Raw genomic sequence first — 21,884 nt, forward strand, 5'->3', positions numbered from 1 at the left:
CTTTGGTTTTTCACATATAAGTTTTCCGGAAAAAGATACGAATTGTGCACGTAAAGCGAGGAAGACTGATTGGAGCTATTTGAGGTCTCGTAACACAAAAATGAAGGTTAAAATTAAAAAAAAACCTATCGGGTCATCACATTCTCCACCTCTAAAACAAACATTCGTCCTCGAAAGTGGCTAGAATTATTCTGAGGTTATCAAATTGCTGATTTTTCTCTAACACATCCTCACGGGTGATTCTATGTCACCGCAATTGACATACATCTGATCACACCATCTCAATTGAGATTATTTCTTTTATCCACATTTATAACTTTAAAATCAAATTTCTTACACTCCAAACATTTTCATAAAGTTCGATTTTCATATCAACGCACGATATTAGCCTTAACCGGCGGTAACAACTCGTGCCTATGCACACATCATACGTATGCCCATAACCACATCTCTGGTCTCAATAGTTGTTCATAATCAATTACAGCATCATCAATTAACCTCATGTTAACAAAAATATCATTTCAATCCTGCACCTTACTAACAACGAGACACAAGGCATGGAGACAAGGGCGGCTCAAGGATATGCGGGGTCTAAGGCCAAAGTTTAATATGGGGCCTAAATTTTTAAAAGATAGTTATAACATACGTTTTATTTGAAATATATTCTTCTAACTTTTTGAAATACAAAGTTGTTAATAATCATTTTTATAATCGATTTTCTCTAATTATCTTTATTCAATTGATAATATAGCCAACTCATTTAATTTTTCTTGAGATATTGTTGATATTAGATAATATTTTATAGAGCAATAGAAGTATAGGATTATTAAAATTATTGTTGAATAGTGGAGCTAATGAAATCTTGTAGAAAGATAGTGAGTGATGAAATATTGGAGAAAGAAGGTGGGTAAGAATATTAAAGAGAAAGACAGAAAATATATAGGGGTTTTTGAAATATAAAGAGATTGGAGAAAAGAAAGATTAACTTGGACATATTAAGAAAGGTAGTGTGAATTTTTGCATACATTATCTAATGAAGGAGTAAAACTAAAACGTTGCAAAAACTATTCATCTATCCATTTTTAAATATGTCAAATTATTACTTTATTTACATATCTAAAGAGCTCTATTTCCTTTTCATATTAAAAACTCTAATTTTATATTAAAAAGTACTAAATATTTATTTTTTAAATACCTATAAACATATTCTTTTTTAAAAATGGGGCCCCCCAAATTGGCACATGCCTTACCCCTCATCACGTTAAAGCCGGCCCTGCATGGAGACCTCATAATTATTTACCCGAATTAATGAGTCACATTTAACGCCACCTGGGCACCCACCTCGTAGGTTAAAACTCAATAAGTACAACACAAATATGGTTAAATTTGCACAGGGAAATACATACAAGTATTATCAAATAATCCTAACACGCATGACTTCCTATTACTACTATAGTACAAATATAATTTCACAAGGGAGAATTTAAACACAAAGTTTCATCACAAGGATCTCCTCCTTATATAACTTCCACTGCGGCTTGTAGCCCGGTTTAAACATATCAAATCATATTAAAATGTGAGGATCTCGTCCTCAGCTCTGAATCACAAGTAATATGCACCCTGCCAATCGAAATATTTCTATTTTCTTCTTTAAAATAATTTCTGTTAAACAAGGTCACAACACATAACGAACCCACATACCGGTAGGGTATATAATTCATAATTTGTAATTAATTATCCGAAAATTACATCAATACCTACTGTAGTGAGTAGCAGAAAGTCAATTTTGGACTCATAGCCCTCAATAGTGTACAAAACAAAATGATAGACACGGGCTAACACCATCAAATCTCCCAACAGGGATAAACAGTGGAGTAGAGTATAAATTCACAAACTCACCATATAAGGAGCATGAAAGGAGATCTCACATCGATAATCGGAATCGAATCAAAATAATAATTGTGCTACTCTATCATGAATAAATCATACATGTAACAACACTATCTGGTGTAACAGCCTCGGCCAATTCATAGCAATTATATCAACAAGTCGGGCCTCTACCTCTAGGATGCCCTCTACCCGCCTGTCCTCCACCCATAATTGAATATGTAGGTAGAGTAGCAACTGAAATGGAGCCCGTGGATTGAGTGTTATGATGTAATATGTGTCTCCCAAGTCTGGAACAATCTCCCATGATGTGACTAATATCATCACACTCATAAAAATCCCTCTGCAGATCTACTGCTCATACTGAGTCTGTGCCAGATAACTGGAATAACCATTATAGGAATCTCGTGTCATTGGTGCAGTAAAATAACTTACTGGTGCACCGAGTAATCTGATGCGTGGACTGAGCTGACCGACTGATCGAGTATCCGCAATAATGAGTTATAGCTGCAGAGTAGCATCTACTGAATTCTCTAGAACCTCGAGACCTCTTGGTCTCCCTAGTTTCCTTTTCCTCACCACAAACATGTTCTGACATCTTGGCAATTTCCACCACTTGCTGAAATGAAGTATCAGCTTATAGCCCCCGAGTCATACAAAATCTAAGATCATAACTGAGTCCTTTAATGAATCTGTGGACTTGCTATCAGGCTGTAGGAACAAAGTAATAGTATGACGGGCTAACTCTTTGAACCTTATGGGATATTTTGACACTGTCATAGTGTCCTGACGCAATCGTTCAAACTTTATGCGCCACGCATTCCATAGAGTCTGGGGAATAAACTCTCTCAAAAATATCTCTGAAAACTTAGCCCAAGTAGGTGGTGTTGCATTGGCTGGTCTGCCCTCTTCATAGACTTGCCACAAACACTGGTGGAGAATTATCTCTCCAAAGGACAATTTCATCCTTTGTTATGCTGACCCAGCACCGCCGAACTGACCGTTTCTTCACATATTCCTAGATTCTTCCTTGGGGTAATACTCCACCCTATTTGTACACGACGATCCCAAAAATAAAGCTTCATCCAGAAAAATCTTGGCACGAACCACGTAGCCCATAAGCTCATCAACCATTGTACTTCCTCTGAAACTCCCCATACTGCAGCAACCGAGACGTCCTCGTCAAATAGACCTTCTGTAAATTTGAAGTTGTTTCTCTAACTCCTTTGATACTGAAATATAGGATTATTAAGCACGCAGTCATACCGTAAGTACCAACATTATCACGTGCAAAATCTCAAGCCTTAAACATGTGCAAATTTTGGGGAACCTTTAAGTACCACATATGTACATTTCGGGCCAGAACTGATATAACACATGACCCCGAAATATGTTCATCTATAGTGGACTCCCCCACTTGGCGTGAAGCCATAGGACATAATGTTCGATGATCCACAATACTAACCTTCACAGCTCGTACTCATCAATCACATGCCAGAATCCACTGCACCCTCACGTAAATCACTAAGAGATCCTTCAATATATCTGCATCTTCAATCGGGACCACATGTTAAGACGATGTTTGAGCATCCCTGGCTCCCTCGTAGTCTACCCGCGACATCACGAACCATCGGCTCACAGCAAATATCGAGTGCGCAATGTCATACACGAGTGGAAGTGAATGAATATAAGATATATGTTTCAATATGAATCAATATCGCATGATAAGGAATAAAAGAAGTGGAATTTTCTGATAGTCCATAGCCTCTTGAAGATAAGTACAAACGTCTCCGTACCAATCCGCAAGATTCTACTAAACCTGCTTATGACTTGTAGCACCCATAAACCTAGAACTCTGATACCAACTTGTCATGACCCCAAATTTCCTTCTGTGGGATGTCATGATGGCACTTAGTCTTAGGAACTAGGTAAACCTAACACTTACTGAATTAGTGGTAACTCAACCAACATGTTTTTTTATATGAAATAGAAATTTCCTACAATTCCAAAACCGGTAGTACAAGTCACAAGCTCTACAAAGATAACTAGAAAACCTCTAAATACAATTGTTCCAAAATAGAATCAAACAGTGCAAAGAAAATATCATAAGGTAACTCTGAGGCTAAAAACGCGACAACATGTGTACCTTGAGTCTCCAGGGAGATGCACGATCAAATAACAGTAATATCAACAACTCTGAGGTACCTGGATCTGCACAAATATATGCAGAAGAGTAGCATGAGTACACCACAATGGTACCCAATAAGTATCAAGCCTAACCTCAATAGAGTAGTGACGAGGCCAGGTCAAAATACCTACCAAACATATAAACTTGTACAAAATGTTACATAAAGCTAACAAGGAAAGAATATCAATGTAAGGCCAATAATAGAAGAATTTTCAATTCAAATCAACAATGAGAACAATGAGAATGCGGATGGTAGCGAGAAAACAATCAAGTAATTAAGCAACAACAATATAATGCATGTATTTCAACCTCCAACTTCCAATTCGTATACATGTGGTATCTTGTGCCCACATCTTTCCAAATCACTTTTGCAAGGCAAAACCATGTGTATAGTTTCCGTATCAATATCAACTAGGATGACCAATAAATAATTTAAACACAATTAAATATAATTTTTAAATTAAATACAGTGAAGCATCAAATGAGTCATTAAGCCAATTTCAGATTTAAATAAGGTAAAATAGTGGAGGAGTTTTACAAATAGAATATCAATTGAGTTTAGTTTAAAAGTATATGAGATCCGATAAAATATTATATTTATACAAAATAAGACATTCAATCAAGTTTTAACGAGATAAATATGGGATTTATTAAGGTAAAACAAAAGAATAATTTTTCAAGCAAATTACACGACAATAAGATAATGAGAAGGTTGAGGTATCAATTAGATTAAAAATATAATCACCATTTAATTTAGTAAATCTTTGAATAAGGTATGAATTTTATGTTTGAAAGACACAGAAGTGGAACAGCTTGAAAATTCTTTCATTTACCTCTGCTAAATTCTCAGCAACTCACATAGGATGCATGACTCACACAAGAAGTCCATATTGTTCCATTTTTAATATATTGATGATTAATTAATTATAATCAAAATACAATGAGGTGATTTAAGAAATCACACTAACCGTCCTGGCATGAAATGCATCATGAGAATCACAATCGGAATCAACCTTAATATCACAATAATTTCATATTTGTATATTTGTTGCGGCGTGCAACCCTATCCCATGCAATAATAATCATATTTGTTGTGGCGTGCAACACGATCCCTCATAATAGTAATCATATATGTTGCGGCGTACAACCCGATCCCTCACAATAGTAAATCATATCTGTTGTGGCGTGCAACCCGATCCCTTTCAATAATAAATCATATTTGTTGTGGCGTGCAACCAGGTCCCTCTCAATAATAAATCATAATAAATCATAAGTGTTGCGGCGTGCAATCTGATCCCTCTCAATAATAAATCATATGTGTTATGGCGGGCAACCCGATCCCTCACAATAATAATCATATATGTTGTGGCGTGCAGCCCGCTCCTCAAGCAACACAAATTAAGCAATCAATTTACAACCAACTACTGAATACCACAAAATCAAAAGGAATAATGAGGCTACACAAAGAGGTCACAACTAATGAAAAAGGCTACACGGTAGCTCACGAAATCAAATAGCAAGGAAATGATAATCCATAAGCCAAGGCACAATTTATGAGCATCAATTAACAATTAAGGCATGTAACATGTAAAGCATGAATTCAACAAGTAATTACAATCAACAACTGACATATATGGGTGAACTTGACAACAAAGATGGAACATATTCTAACAAGTTCAAGTAAAGGACGTACAAATAACTCTAACAACAACAGATATAATCGTGAAAAAATAACTACAATTAATTGCATGAAGGAAGCCTAACAGTCCAAACCGATCAAATACCAAATATAGGTCGTGTACCCACTCGTCACCTCGCGTACACGACCTTCACATAACATAAATGACACAATCATCCCAAATCCTAAGGGGTGGTTTCCCCCACACAAAGTTAGACAAGACACTTACCTTAAAGGAGTTAGGACGATATCCCAAAATAGCCTTCTTGCGCGAAACGACGTTCGGACGACTCCAATCTAATCAAAATATTATTATAAATTAATTACAATTCATAGAAAATAATTTCGGATAATAATACGTCGATTTTCAATTTTATTCTAAAAGTCAATCAAAAGTCAATGTGGGGCTCACTATTCGGAACCAGGCAAAAATTTACGGAATCCGAACTCCCATCCGATACGAGTTCAACCATAAAAAAATTATCGAATTCCGACATCGGATCGCCTTTCAAATCTTCATTTTTTATTTTTGAAAGATTTTACAAAATCCCCATTTTCTTCAATTAAATTCACGGATTCATGATGTAAATAAGTACGTAATCATGAAATATGAATGAGTTAGGATAAAAATCACTTACCCAGTTCAAACTTGTGAAAAACCCCTATGAAATCGCCCAAAAGCTAGGTCTAAAACTCTAAATATGAACAAAAATGCCGGACTCCGGACTTATACATTCAGTCGAGGCAAGTCGCATGTGTGAAATGCGACTTGTCTCATTATTTCCCGTAAAATATTTGCAGTACCAGCCTTCAGTAAAATGATCATAACTTTCTGTATAAATATTCAAATGATGAAAGGTTTACTTTTCTGGAAACTAGATTCAAAGGGTATAACTTAGATTGTTTTATCATCTCCAAATTCCTTACAGATTATGAGATATAAGCTTCCAAGGTCGGCCCTGTGCAACAGATATATCTGCGACGCACATTGCCAGGCAAAACATCTGCAGTACCAGGCCTTACTTAATCAATCATAACTTTCTGTACAAATATCCAAATAATTAATGCTTTACATTTCCGAAAACTGGACTCAAAGAGCTACAGGTTTCATTTTTGGATCATATCCTAATTCCTTACAGATTACGAGATATAAGCTTCCAAAATCAGCCCTGTGCAGCAGAAAGTTCTGCGATGCACACTGCTCTAGTCAAAAACCAGCAGTTAAAAATGGCTTAGGAATGGTTCGAAACCACTCCGAAACTCACCTGAACCCCTCGGGGCCCGGTACGAACATACCAACAAGTCTTAAAACATATTACGGATCTACTCAAGGTCTCAAATCATACATAACAACGGCAAAACTACAAATCGCGTGTCGATTTGGACTTATAAGTTTATGAAATTTTCAATTCTATAACTCGCGCTGAAACATGTCAAATCAATTCAGAATGAACTCAAATTTTGCGTACAAGTCCCAAATGACATAACAAAGCTACTAAAATATTCGAAACCATAATTAAAACTCAATATCATCAAAGTCAACTATCGGTCAAACTGATAAATTCAATCTTTATAAAATCAAGCCTTTATTTTATTTTTTTCAAAAACTAACGGAAAACGTGCCTACGCATTTTGGAATAACTTTAAATTTTGTACACAAGTCATAAATATTGTTACGAAGTTGATCGAACTCTCGGAATCCAAATCGGGACCAAGTATCAACAAAAATCCAATTATGGACAAATTTAAGAATTCTTTAATCGTTTAAATTTCGAGTTTCCGTCAAATGGCGATAATTCAAGCTAGGAACTTTCAAATTTGATTTTGGGCATACGCCCAAGTCCCAAATAACGATACGGACCCGTCAAAACTGTCAAAATACTGATATGAATCTGTTTGCTCAAAATATTGACCGAAATCAACTCAAATGCGCTTTAAAGGAAACTTTTCACATTTTCTTTGGTTTTTCTCATAACATTTTCCGGAAAAAGATACGGATTACGCACGCAAATTGAGAAAGGTTTAATGGATCTATTCGAGGTCTCGTAATACATAAATGAAGGTTAAAATTAAAAATGACATATCGGGTCATCACAACAACACTCCCATGGCCTTGCATCAAGTTCTTGTGCTTTACTACTACTTTTGTTTGTCCAATAATTCTTATTTACATAATAGACAGCATAAAAAGATTTATAGATCAATATAACATTGTAGTCATCGCCACTAGAATCCTAACACAATCCACAACCATGTGGAGTCATCCCATTCAAATGGGGACAAACAAAGGTTCGACATTCATTGGTACAAGGATTCCACAAAGCTTATTCCTTATAATCCATCGCTCTCTTCATTAGTACCAAACTATGATATGAGCACATGGCTGTAGGATTTTTAATTACCTTTAGAGGAAACTGTTGTTTTCCCATTGCAGTTTGGGGATTTTTCAAGTCTCTAAACTCGAATATTCCTTCATTCAACTGTATTAAGATTTTGTCGTAGAAATTTCTCTCGTATCCTACTCCTCCCAATCACTAATACCCTTTAAAACCTTAGAATCAATGTCTACTTAATTTATCCACCAGAATTATTCCTTTCTTGATTTGTCGACAATTCCTTAAAATTTCTGCCATTTATCGCAGTGGGAAGCCAGAAATTTCTTTAAAGGTTTTCAAACTTCAAACTTGAAAAAAATAAAAGAAATTTCCTAACAAAGGGTGGTCAGTATATGTTATATACTGTAACGATCTGGTCGGTCATTTTGAGTATTACAATCATGTTTTCCCATTTACTGCTTAATTTATGCTTTACAGTTGTTATATGACTTGTCGGGGTAATTGGTTTGGGTCCGATGAGGTATTGGAATGAATGGTAACACTTAGTTCCAAAGTTTAAAACATAAGTTGAAAAGGTTGGATGGATGTCGACTTATGTGTAAACGACCCCGGAATAGAATTTTGATGATTCTAATAGCTCTGTATGATGATTTTGAACTTAGGAGCATGTCCGAAAAATTATTTAGAAGTCCGAAGAACAATTTTTTGCTATGGAGAATCATTACGAGGAAATTACCTCTGGATGAAGTTGTATAAAGATTTGGACAGAATGTAGTGTCCATGTGTCATTGTTGTGCCCAACCAAAAGATGAATCCATAGAACATGTTTTCATCAGTGAAGAAATTGCAACACAGGTATAGAAATTTTTTGCTATTCCTTTTGGTATTAACACTTTTGTTTTTCTATCAGATTAATGCTTAACAACTGGTGGAGCTATAAAGGCAAAGAGAAATTACAAAGAAGAACCACTATGCTTAAAATTAACTCTGATGGCAGTAGTAACATTCTCAAGAGAAGAGCTGGTATTGGAGGTATTGTTAGAAATAGAAACGGACAACTTATTGTAACCTATGTTCAAAATGTCCAATTGTGCACTAACAATAGTGCTGAGGTGCATGCCGCTTTGTGTGGAATAAAACACTGTAAAGATCTAAACTTTGGCAAAATTATCCTTGAAATGGACTCTTTGATTGTAGTCAATATGATTGAAGGAGAGTAATAAGTTCCCTGGGAACTTATGGATAAGATGGGGACGTTTAAAGACATGATACAACAACGCCAAGCACATGTAGTTCATTGCTACAGAGAGGGAAATGCAGTCGCGGATGCATTATCTAAAATTGGAGTGGAATCTCAACATGAAAATGCTATGCTATATGGAACCGTGAAATACTTGCCAAGAGAAGCGAGGGGTCCATTTAGAATGGATATAATGTAGCTCGCCACATTCAGGATTAGAAAAAGAAAAAAAAACAATGAGTAATTCGTTGTGCTTCATAATACAGATGATATGGAGGGTCTATCCTCATGGTGCTATTTTTGCATATTTTGGACTACTAGTTACTGGGAGAAAACTTGGAATTAGTTAATAGCATTACACCCTTATTGTTGGAAAACTATCATTGTACAGAATTGGGGGTGTCCAATTCTAAGACAGGATTTGAGGAGGTTAGGCTTCATGTCCCCCATCTTCATGTATTTATATTTTGGATTCTAATTTACAGGTAGGGGACTTGCCAAACCCCCCCACACCAAGGGCCAGCATAGCCTAAGGTGATGGCTTTCGTTTTAAAAAAAAAAATTGAAAGTTTGACCGGGAAGTTGACTTTTTGATATCGAAGTCGGAATTCAGTTCTAAAAATTTTCATAGCTCTGTTATGTCATTTATGACTTGTATGCAAAATTTGAGGTCAATCGGACTTGATTTGATAGGTTTCGGCATTGAATGTAGAAGTTGAAAATTCTTAGTTTCATTAAGCTTGAATTGATGTGTGATTTGTGATTTTAGCGTTGTTTGATGTTATTTGAGGCTTCGACTAAGTTTGTATGATATTTTAGGACTTTTTGGTGTATTTTATTAAGGTCCTGGGGGCCTCGGGTGAGTTTCGGACAGTTAACAGATCTATTTTGGACTTGGCATTCCAATTGAGGATTGCTGGTTTTCTATCAACGGTTTCCTTATACGCTATCGCATTAACTTGTTCGCGATCGCGTAGGCTTGTTTGAGGCAGTGATGATTTTGTTCTATGTGATTGCGTGAAGAGGGATGCGATCGCATAGCTGTGGGAGTTTGTGATTCGCGAACGCGTGAAGAAGGTCACATTCGCGTAGAGTAAGTGGAGAAAAAGTGGAGGTCACTTGTTTGTGCTTCGCGATCGCGTGGGCGAGTCCGCGATCGCATAAGCTTGTGAGGTTAAGCTTTGCGATCGCGTGGACAGGTCTGCGATCGCGTAAGGTTAATGTGGGAAGTGGGAGAATTGTGCTTCGCGGTCGCGTGGACAAGTCTACAATCGCGTAGGGAAAATGACTCGACAGAAACTTTAAGTTTTGAAAATGGGACTTCGTCCCATTTTCTATTTTTGATGAATTGTAGCTCGGAAAGAGGCGATGTTTGGGAGATTTTCAAGCAAAATAACGGGGTAAGTGTTCCTAATTTAACATTGGTCAAATTACCCGAATCCATGGTTATTTTTAACATTTAATTGGTGATTTAAGTTGGAATACTATGAAAACCCTCTTGGTTTAATTTGAAAATTTGAAGGTTGAGTTGATGTCGGAATTTGATAAAATTTGTATGGTTGGACTCGTGGTTGAACGGGCGTTCATATTTTACAATTTTTGTCAGGTTCTGAGGCGTAGGCCCCACTAGCGATTTTTGGGTGCAATTTCGGATTTTGTTGGAAAATTTATATTTTCATATGGAATTAATTCCTATAATTTGTATTGACTGAATCGAATTATCTATGACTAGATTCGAGGCGTTTGGAGATAGATTCGCGAGGCAAAGGCATAGTAGAATAAAGAATTTCGCGGTTTGAGGTAAGTAACAGTTCTAAATCTGGTTCTGAGGGGTATGAAACCCAGGATTTTGTGTTATGTGATCGGTTTTGAGGTGACGCACATGTTAGGTGGCGGGTGTGTGGGCGTGCACCGTAGGAATTATGACTTAGCCAAATTTTATGGAACTGTGTAGTTGAATAATCTATGGTTATTTTTACACTCTCCATGTAGTAGAGAAATTGAACCACAAATCATGTTTAGATTATGTGTTAGCACTGTTGGGACCCACAGAGGTCGTGTACATGTTGAATTATCTGCTAAATTATTGTTTTGTACTCGGTCACAGTTTACTTGTTATTTTATCTCATTCTCTATTGTTCATTATTGATGCATCATATCATTATGGTTTGGGCTGATTATCATGATTATTGAGAGCCCGAGAGACTAGAGAGATTTGTGACTGAGTGATGCCTAGTGCCTGATTATGAGATATTATACTATAGCACATGAGTTGTCCGTGCAGCACGTGAGTTGTCCGTACGGATCCAGATATTGATACTATAGCACGTGAGTTGTCTGTGTGGATCCATATATTATTCTATAGTACGTGAGTTGTCCGTGCGGATTATAGCGCCTGGGTTGTAGGAGCCCATCCGGAGTCTGTACACACCCCCAGTGAGCGCAGGTACCTACTGAGTGTGAGTGCTGAGTGAATGGAATGGCTGAGTGACTGTGGACCTGAGAGGATGCATTTGATTTCATTATTGTTGTACTTCAGCTGTCATATATCACTGTTTTGAAAATTTCTGAGAGATATTATCTTATGTTTCAGTTGAACTTGACATAAAATTACTGTTTTGGCCTTAAATGTTAAACTTGAAAGCATGCCTACCTTATTATGTTGGAAATTTCTGTAATTGGATTCAGCTGTGAAGCCCGTCACTACTTTCAGTTCTTTATTTAGTATTGTTACTTGTTGAGTTGGTTGTACTCATACTACACCCCGCACTTCGTGTGCAGATCCAGGTGTTCCCGAACATAGTGGGTGTTGATTTCTTCGCACAGTTGATTATCCGGAGATTCCGAGGTAGCTGCCGGTGTTTTGCAGACCTTGTCTCTCCTTCCTTATCTTTTTGATTACTGTATTTGGTCGCATACTATTATAGATAGTGTTTTCCAGATTTGTGAGGGTATAGATGCTCATATACTCTGTGACACCCCGATAGTTAGGAATTCTGCATTATATTTTGGGTTTTCTATCCCGGTTATGAGAACTTTTACTATTAAAACTGTTTTAAATTCATTCTTGTTAAAAGTGTTAGAAATATTTGTGAGAAATCGGCTTGCCTAGTACCACGTTAGGCGCCATCATGACAGGTTCAGATTTTGGGTCGTGATCTGAAATCTAATATTTTACCGATATATACAGTGTAATTTGTGGGCGAAGGATGGTGAATTGTCCACCTTTGAAGCCATGTAGCTTGCGTGCGCACTTAAAACTCCTTAGTATCTGGTAATTTTTGTTTAGAGTGGTATTAGATACACTTTGAATAAGTACAATAGGGTAATTACATCAAATTTAAGTGTGTAATTAAAATCAACGACAAGTACTTTATTTCACCAAGTACTCTAAGTTTGTGCTTAGGGATCGTATGGTTGAGAAATAAGTTGTTCTAGGATTAATTATCCCGGGATTGTTATCTCACCCTTCCACAGGGATAAAAATAATACTACAATCCACGATAACTAATCCCGAAATTAGTTATACCATCATTTAATCCCAACCAAACGTCGGATAAACTAATGCCAAATTTAATTCGGAGATTAATAATCCTTATCCCTCGTACCAACGAACCCTGGCAATTAATAAATTGTAATAAACAAAACAAAAGCCTTTAAACTCAGCCATTTTAAAAAACTAAACTTTTCACCGTCAGGTATGTTTTTAAAGTAAATAAGAACACAAATAAATTTATATAGCCATATGAATCGTAAAAAATAAAATAATAATAAAAAAGGAATAGAAACTACTACTCTACAGAACCAAAAGACTAAAGATTACTCCAATTTGATAAAATCACCTTATTTCTCTTGTGCAAGCATGGCATTGGATTTCGGAAAATATGAACTCTCCAAACATATTGGAATTATGTAACGTTTCGAATCATTGGATATTTGAATTGATTTAACAAATCGTTGTCGTTTAGGATCATAGATAAAAATACGTTCAGGCCCCCATCTTGCTTGAAATAGAATATCACCATTTCTTGTGTAGCCCAAAAGTACAATATTCTCTATTTAGCGTCCGGTAAAGATGTTGCAATTAATTTTCATTAGCAATTTCCATTCAGCTTGTTCCATGATCCAAACATCCAATTCTTTGCTACGGTTGTTGCCACCATATAAACCAACACGACCTTCCAAATAAGTTAAACAAAACAATTCATGACGATATCGATCACGCGGAAAATTTGGTCTCGAAAGCACCTTCAATTCATCTGACTTCATGTCAACGTATATAATCTTATAATAGTAACTACATACTAATTGGCTAATTTTATTAAAGTTAAAACCCCAAAATACATAACCGTCAATGCTAATCCCCGAACAACACTCACATGACCTTGCATCAAGGTCTCGTACTTCTTCGGAGAAACTAATTGTTTTCTTCCTCCAATAATTCCTCTTTACGTAACAGACAGCATAAAAAGATTTAAAGATTAATATAACCTTCGTCACTAGGATCATAACAAAATCCACAACCATGTGGAGTCATCCCATTCAAATATGGACATGCAATGGTTTGACATTCATTAGTATAAGGATTCCACAAAGCATATTCCTTATAATCTATATGTGTTTCCATTAGTTCCAAACTATTATATGAGCACAAGGCTGTAGGATTTCGAAATATCTTTAGAGGAAATTCTTGTTTTCCCCTTACAATTTGGGGACTTTCCAGGTCTCAAAACTCGAACATACGATCATCAATTTGTACCAATAAGAGCTTTTTAGGACTCGATACTTTAGGTTGATCGGATGTCATAGCATTCCATGGCTTAGAAACAGATTGAAAAGTTACAACGATTTAAGTGGAAGCCTAGTAAAGATGGAAAATAGGATATCATAGGATTCCATGGTTGGAAAAATTGGCTTTGCGGCTAGTTGTGTTGGAGGAAAAAAAGCTTTGTATCAGGTTTGTTTGTCTTTGTTTTAGTTTGATGTAAATTATAAATAGAGAAACGTGTTTTACCTCAATGTGGAAAAGGCAAAAAAGGAAAGAAAATAAAAATCAAGGTTTAGAGCTGAAATAGGATTCAAGACCTATTATAGAGTTTTTTGTGTTTCGTACTCCCAAAGTATACGTAGTTTTTTTATTTTTACCATATTATATTATGTTATTTTCTACTATTTGCCCCTAACGTGTTAGGATACAATTTATTTACATCCCTAAAATTCATAAACCTCTAGTTCTTACTTTTGTACCCATCGCACTTTTAGAATTATAAGTTCAAAATTAATTTTTACTTAAAATAGTAATATTCTTACATCTATATCTATATTCGGTGTCAAAAATATTGGGATAAGTTGAATCCATTGACTATATGCTACATCATCCACTGCTACTAGTTTTAGTATCCATATTTTATTTAATCATATAAAATTATACGATACAAAAGAAGAATAAAAATTTCAATTTGTGAAAATTTTGAAAGAATAAACTAAATAAAGAAAGAAGAAGAAAAGTACTTAATTAATACGCAAAAAGTGACACTAGACATGCCCATCTCTCTTGGACGCTAGTTCCAGGGGATAAAATAATAAGATTAACATAAGATCTGAACTCAAAATCTCACTTGGATGTGCACCCAATAAATCGTATCATATATTACTTTGAGCTTGGGTTCACACATATAATTAAGTTTCTTTATAAAAAATATGATATTACTATACTTCTATGCTCATTGCATTTCTTGTGTATTGACTCTTTATTCTCACATGGAATTGTCCATTGCAACAACAACAACAACAAGATGCCCAGAAAAATGTCACAATTAATTTTCATTAACAATTTTCATTCATCTTTTTCCATGATCCAAATGTCCAATGTTTTACTATAGTAGTTGCCACCATATAAACCAACACAACCTTTCAAAGAAGTCAAACGGTACAACTGATTTCCTCCTATAAAATCTGGTCTCGGAAACTCTTTAAGTTCATCTGATTTCACATCAAAGTATACGATTCCAAAATAATCACGTAATAATTGGCTTAACGATCCAATACGACATAGACCAAAATACATAACCTTCGATGTTAATCCCCCGATTGCACTCCTGTGGACTTGCATCAAGTGCTTTTACCTTACTACTTGTTTTCTTCGTCCAATAATTCCTTTTTACGTAATAGACATCATAAAAAGATTTATAGATCAATATTATCTTATAATCATCAATACTATAGAATCATAACACAATCCACAACCATATGGAGCTCTATAGCTGTTATAAGCTTTCCCTTTCAAATATGGACATACAAAGGGAACTGTTGTTTTCTTATTGCCATTTGGGGACTTTCCAAGTCTCTAAACTCGAATATACGATCATTCGTTGGAACCAATAAGAGATTTTTGGGACTCAGACGCTTTGGATTGAACATGGTGAGTTTTCTTGAATTTTTTGTCCGATATTATAGCTTTCCGTGGTTTAGAAACAGATTGAAAACATAACAAAGATTTAAGTGGAAGCCTAGTAAACATTGAAAATAGGATACCATTGTAGTAGTATCTTCAGCAGACAGCAATAGCTGTGGCTGATGTATTATATTGAAGGAAACGTGCTTTACTCAATGTGAAATAGGAAAAATAAAAAAGGAAGAAAAAAAGATTCGAGAATTAGAACTGAAATAGGATTCAAGACCTATTGCTAGAGTTCTTTATGTTTGTACTCCTAGTTAGGGGTGTACAAAGAAAACCGATAAACCGCATCAAATCGGAAAAAATAAACCGATTTGGTTTGGTTTGATTTGATTTGGTATTGAAAAATAAAACCCGACCATAATTGGTTTGGTTTGGTTTGGTTTTAACCAAACAAAGTCAAACCGAAACCAAACCAATCTGATAGTACATTTATATAATTTTTAAAAATATTTTATACATATAAATATTTATTGTAATGTAATTTATAAGTATTTTTTAAACTTTTTCACCATCATGTATGTTTTTAAAGTAAATAAGAACACAAATAAACTTATATAACCATATGAATCATAAATAAATAAAGAAAAGGAATAGAAACTACTACTCTACAAAACTAAAAGACTAAAGATTACTCCAATTTGATAAAATTTCCTTCTTTTACTCCAATTTGATAAAATTTCCTTCTTTCTCTTGTGCATGCATGGCATTGGATTTCGGAAAATACGAACTCTCCAAACATATTGGAATTATGTAACGTTTCGAATCATTGGATATTTGAATCGACTTAACAAATCGACGTCGTTTAGGATCATAGATGAAAATACGTTCGACCTCCCATCTTGCATGAAAGAGAATATCACCATTTCTTGTGTAGCCCAAAAGTACAATATTCTCTATATAGTACCCGCTAAAGTTGTTGCAATTAATTTTAATTAACAATTTCCATTCATCTTGTTCCATGATCCAAACATCCAATTCTTTGCTACGGTTGTTGCCACCATATAAACCAACACGACCTTCCAAAGAAGTCAAACGAAACAATTCCTGACGATATCGATCACGTGTAAAATTTGGTTGCGGAAGCACCTTCAATTCATCTGACTTCAAGTCAACGTATATAATCCTATAATAATAACTATATACTAATTGGCTAATTTTATTAACGTTGAAACCCCAAAATACATAACCGTCAACGCTAATCCCCGAACAACACTCACATGACTTTGCATCAAGGTCTCGTACTTCTTCGGAGAAACTAATTGTTTTCTTCCTCCAATAATTCCTCTTTACATAATAGACAGCATAAAAAGATTTAAAGATTAATATAACCTTATAGTCATCGTCACTAGGATCATAACACAATCCGCAACCATGTGGAGTCATCCCATTCAAATATGGACATGCAATGGTTTGGCATTCATTGGTATAAGGATTCCACAAAGCATATTCCTTATAATCTATATGTGTTTTCATTAGTACCAAACTATTATATGAGCACAAGGCTGTAGGATTTCGAAATATCTTTAGAGGAAATTGTTGTTTTCCCCTTACAATTTGGGGACTTTCCAAGTCTCGAAACTCGAACATACTATCATCAATTTGTACCAATAAGAGTTTTTTAGGATTCGACACTTTAGGTTGATCGGATATTATAGTATTCCATGACTTAGAAACAGATTGAAAACGTAACAAAGATTTAAGTGGAAGCCTAGTAAAGACGGAAAATAGAATATCATAGGATTCCATGGTTGGAAAAATTGGCTTTGCGGCTAGTTGTGGCGGAGGAGAAAGCTTTGTATTAGGTTTGTTCGACTTTGTTTTAGTTTGATGTAAATTATAAATAGAGATGTTTTACCTCAATGTGGAAAAGGCTAAAAAGGAAAGAAAATAAAAGTGAAGGTATAGAGCTGAAATATGATTCTCAAGACCTATTATAGAGTTTTTTGTGTTTCGTACTCCCAAAGTATACCATTTTTTGTTTATTTGTACCATATTGCATTCTGTTATTTTCTACTATTTACCCCTAACGTGTTAGGAGTACAATTTATTTACATCCCTAAAATTCATAAACCTCTAGTTTTTACTTTTGTACTCATTACATTTTTGGAATTATAAGTTCAAAAATAATTTTACCTAAAATAGTAATGTTCTTACATCTATATCTATATTCCGTGTCAAAAATATTGGGACTAGTTGAATTCATTGACTATATGCTATATCATCCACTGCTACTAGTTTTAGTATCCAGATTCTATTAATCATATAATATTTTATGGTGACAGAAGAAGAATAAAAATTTTAATTTGTGAAAATTTTGAAAGAATAAACTAAATAAAGAAAGAAGAAGAAAAGTACTTAATTAATACCCAAAAAGTGACACTAGACATGCCCATCTCTCTTGGACGCTAGTTCCAGGGGATAAAATAATAAGATTAACATAAGATCTAAACTCAAAATCTCACTTGGATGTGCACCCAATAAATCGTATCATATATTACTTTGAGCTTGGGTTCACACACATATATTTAAGTTTCTTTATAAGAAATATGATATTACTATACTTCTATGCTCATTGCATTTCTTGTGTATTGACTCTTTATTCTCACATGGAATTGACCATTGCAACAAAAACAACAACAACAACAACAATAACAAAAAAAAAAAAAAAAATGCCCAGAAAAAATATCACAATTAATTTTCATTAACAATTTTCATTCATCTTTTTCCATGATCCAAATGTCCAATGCTTTACTATAGTAGTTGCCACCATATAAACAAACACAACCTTTCAAAGAAGTCAAACGGTACAATTGATTTCCTCATATAAAATCTGGTCTCGGAAACTCCTTAAGTTCATCTGATTCCAAAATAATCACGTACTAATTGGCTTAACCATCCAATACGACATAGACGAAAATACACAACCCTCAATGCTAATCCCCCGACTGCACTCTCGGGGACTTGCATCAAATGCTTTTACCTTACTACTTGTTTTCTTCGTCCAATAATTCCTATTTACGTAATAGATAGCATAAAAAGATTTATAGATCAATATTACCTTATAATCATCGATACTAGAATCATAACACAATCCACAACCATATGGAGCTCTATAGCTGTTATAAGCTTTCCCTTCAAATATGGACATACAAAGGGAACTGTTGTTTTCTCATTGCCATTTGGGGACTTTCCAAGTCTCTAAACTCGAATATACGATCATTCGTTGGTACCAATAAGAGATTTTTGGGACTCGGCGCTTTGGATTGATCATGGTGAGTTTTCTTGAATTTTTGGTCGGATATTATAGGTTTCCATGGTTTAGAAACATATTGAAAACATAATAAAGATTTAACTGGAAGCCTAGTAAATATTGAAAATAGGATATCATAGGATTCCATTGTAGTAGTATCTTCACCAAACAGCAATAGATGTGGCTGATGTATTATATTGAAGGAAACGTGCTTTACTTCAATGTGAAATAGGAAGAAAAAAGATTCGAGAATTAGAACTGAAATAGGATTCAAGACCTTCTTTTTATTTTTTTTTGTTCAATCTCTCCGACTCCCTCATAGAGAGTGGAATCATTTTATTAATAATTATAGTAAATACATAACAGAAGAGTTATATAAGCTCGCTGCACCTACTAAGAATGGAACAAGCTCCATTCTATATGTCAAGTAGGATTTCAAATAAGCTCTCAAAAATATCAAACACTCTGACAGAGAACCTCTTCTATACAATATGCACACCCACTAAGGGACATCAAAATTATAGATCCTATATAAGTTTTTATCTATCCAAAAAGAGCTTTTTTGAGTCTTCCTCCTCCTGAATGAAGGATATTGAATTCTATCCATGTGTAGCTCTCCTCTAGCCTCCCTAAGCATATTTTGAGACTCGAAAAAGAAAGTAGCTTCAGAACATTCAAGATCATAGTTAGCCAAAATATCTGTCACTTTGTTTCCTTCTCTATAGCAGTGTGTGATAGACCAACTCTGCATATGTGAAAGAAACCATTGTATGTCTTTGATAGTATTCAAAATATTCCAAGGAGGATCACTGATCTTGGAAATCCAATCAGTAAGTAGAGGTTAGAATCACATTTCTAGATTTTTTTTTTATGCCAGCCACATTATACCATTGAATTTCAAATTTGAGGGCTATAGCTTCAGCTTTATTATTGGTCATGTTACCAAAAGGAATAGCATAAGCTTTTACTAGATGTCCTCTATCATTTCTGATAATACCACCTCCTGCACTAAGACCTGGATTACCTTTGGAGAACCCATCAGAGTTGAGTTTCATGAATCCAGTTTGAGGAAAGGTCCATTTGACAGCCACAGAAGTAACGTGATCTCTAGCCATTTCTATGATCTCTTGAAAAGTCTTCCAATTTAAAAGAGGTGGAATCTTTGAAAATTGTTTGTGAGATATAATGATAAGTTGATCATAAATTTGGAGAATAATTATGTGAGACTGCATACGTACATTGTCAAACCTGCTCCTGCATCTAACCTTCCAAATATTCCAAATAATAATACGAGGGAGGATTTGTAGAGCCATCTTCTGAATATCATTTTTCCCTTTAGTCATCCACCAAGTGATAATCAGTTGCCCCAGACAGTGATGTTGTTGACGAATCCCAAAGGCCTGGTTAAAATATTCCCATACCCTCTGGCTAACCATACTGTTAAGAAATAAATGTTCTTCATCTTCTTGGTGATGAATAGTGCAACAGGAATATTTAGAGGGTAGGTGAATACCAAATCTTCCCATATTTTGATCAACGGTTACTTTATGTTTCAGAAGCCTCCAGAGAAAGAAGGAGATTTTAAAGGGATTTTTCTTATGCCAGATCATTTTATAAACTAAAGTACAATCATGATACTCCCTAATACAATTCCAAGCAGATTTACAAGTGAATTTTCCATCTGTGTTAGCAGACCAAATAGGTTGATCTTGCAAATGAGGAGATTCAATTATAATTCCATGAATATGGGAAACTATATCATTAGGTAGAACCTGATTAAGCTTAAATGTATCTCGGCGACAATTGAAGATATAGTCACACCTGACCTTTGACACAAGTAGAGGCATTTTCATATTGTGCTAATCTTCCTTTACCAGACCAATTGTCCCACCAGAAACTTATATTTCCTTTATTGATTTTCCACATAATCAAGTGATCAATTTTATCTCTACTTTTCATAAGTCTCCTCCAACAGTGTGATTGAGTATAAATCCACTTTCTGGCTACAGGATGAATTTTGCTGGCATATTTAGCATTCAGAAAATCAGCCCAAAGACTCTTCTTAGTTCTATACTGCCACCATATCTTAGCTCCTAAGCTGTCTGAGATGTCTTGAATGGATCTAATTCCAATTCCTCCTTCCCCTGTAGGGTGACATAATTTATTCCATGCTACCCAGTGATGCTTATTTTTCCCATCTTCTTTATGTTTGTACTCCTAGTGTATACATCATTTTCTTATGGGATCTTACATAAATATCCCAAAAAATCCCAACTTACCAACCTCTAGCCACTAATCATATATAGACTTACCAAAACTAGTCAAACACATATAAAAACTGAAAATTCAAATAAATTAGATTCTTTCTCTCCAAGAATCACACACAAAGATCTCCTTCCATATTTTTAAGCATGATTATATATATATATATATATATATATATATATATATATATATATATATATATATATATATATATATATATATATATATATATATATATATATATATATATATATATATATATATATATATATATATATATATATATATATATATATATATATATATATATATATATATATATATATATATATATATATATATACAAAAACTTTTTTCAATGGGTATGGTTGAGATTCATTGAAAACATATAGATGAATCAATATACAAAATTTGAGGAAGATTGGAGGTGATTTGGACTGAACTAGTATCAAAATTCGTAGTTAAAAAAATTCTTCTGCGACACATATATCAAACATGTATCTCACACGCAAGGTATACATGGATATACACGTGATATATATTTGATACAAATATGATATATCTCTGATACACGGTGTGA

General features: G+C 34.7%; 1 protein-coding gene across 1 annotated transcript; it reads right to left on the reverse strand.

The window, feature by feature from the left end:
- Positions 1 to 16,446: 16,446 nt before the first annotated feature.
- Positions 16,447 to 17,535, reverse strand: LOC142168799 (F-box/kelch-repeat protein At3g23880-like). The gene has a single exon (XM_075229953.1). The coding sequence runs from the start codon at positions 17,533 to 17,535 to the stop codon at positions 16,447 to 16,449; it is 1,089 nt and encodes a 362-aa protein (XP_075086054.1).
- Between the last annotated feature and the right edge of the window lie 4,349 nt (positions 17,536 to 21,884).

The sequence above is a fragment of the Nicotiana tabacum genome, chromosome 14, assembly GCF_000715075.1.
Source record: "Nicotiana tabacum cultivar K326 chromosome 14, ASM71507v2, whole genome shotgun sequence".
NCBI classification, from domain to species: Eukaryota; Viridiplantae; Streptophyta; class Magnoliopsida; order Solanales; family Solanaceae; genus Nicotiana; species Nicotiana tabacum.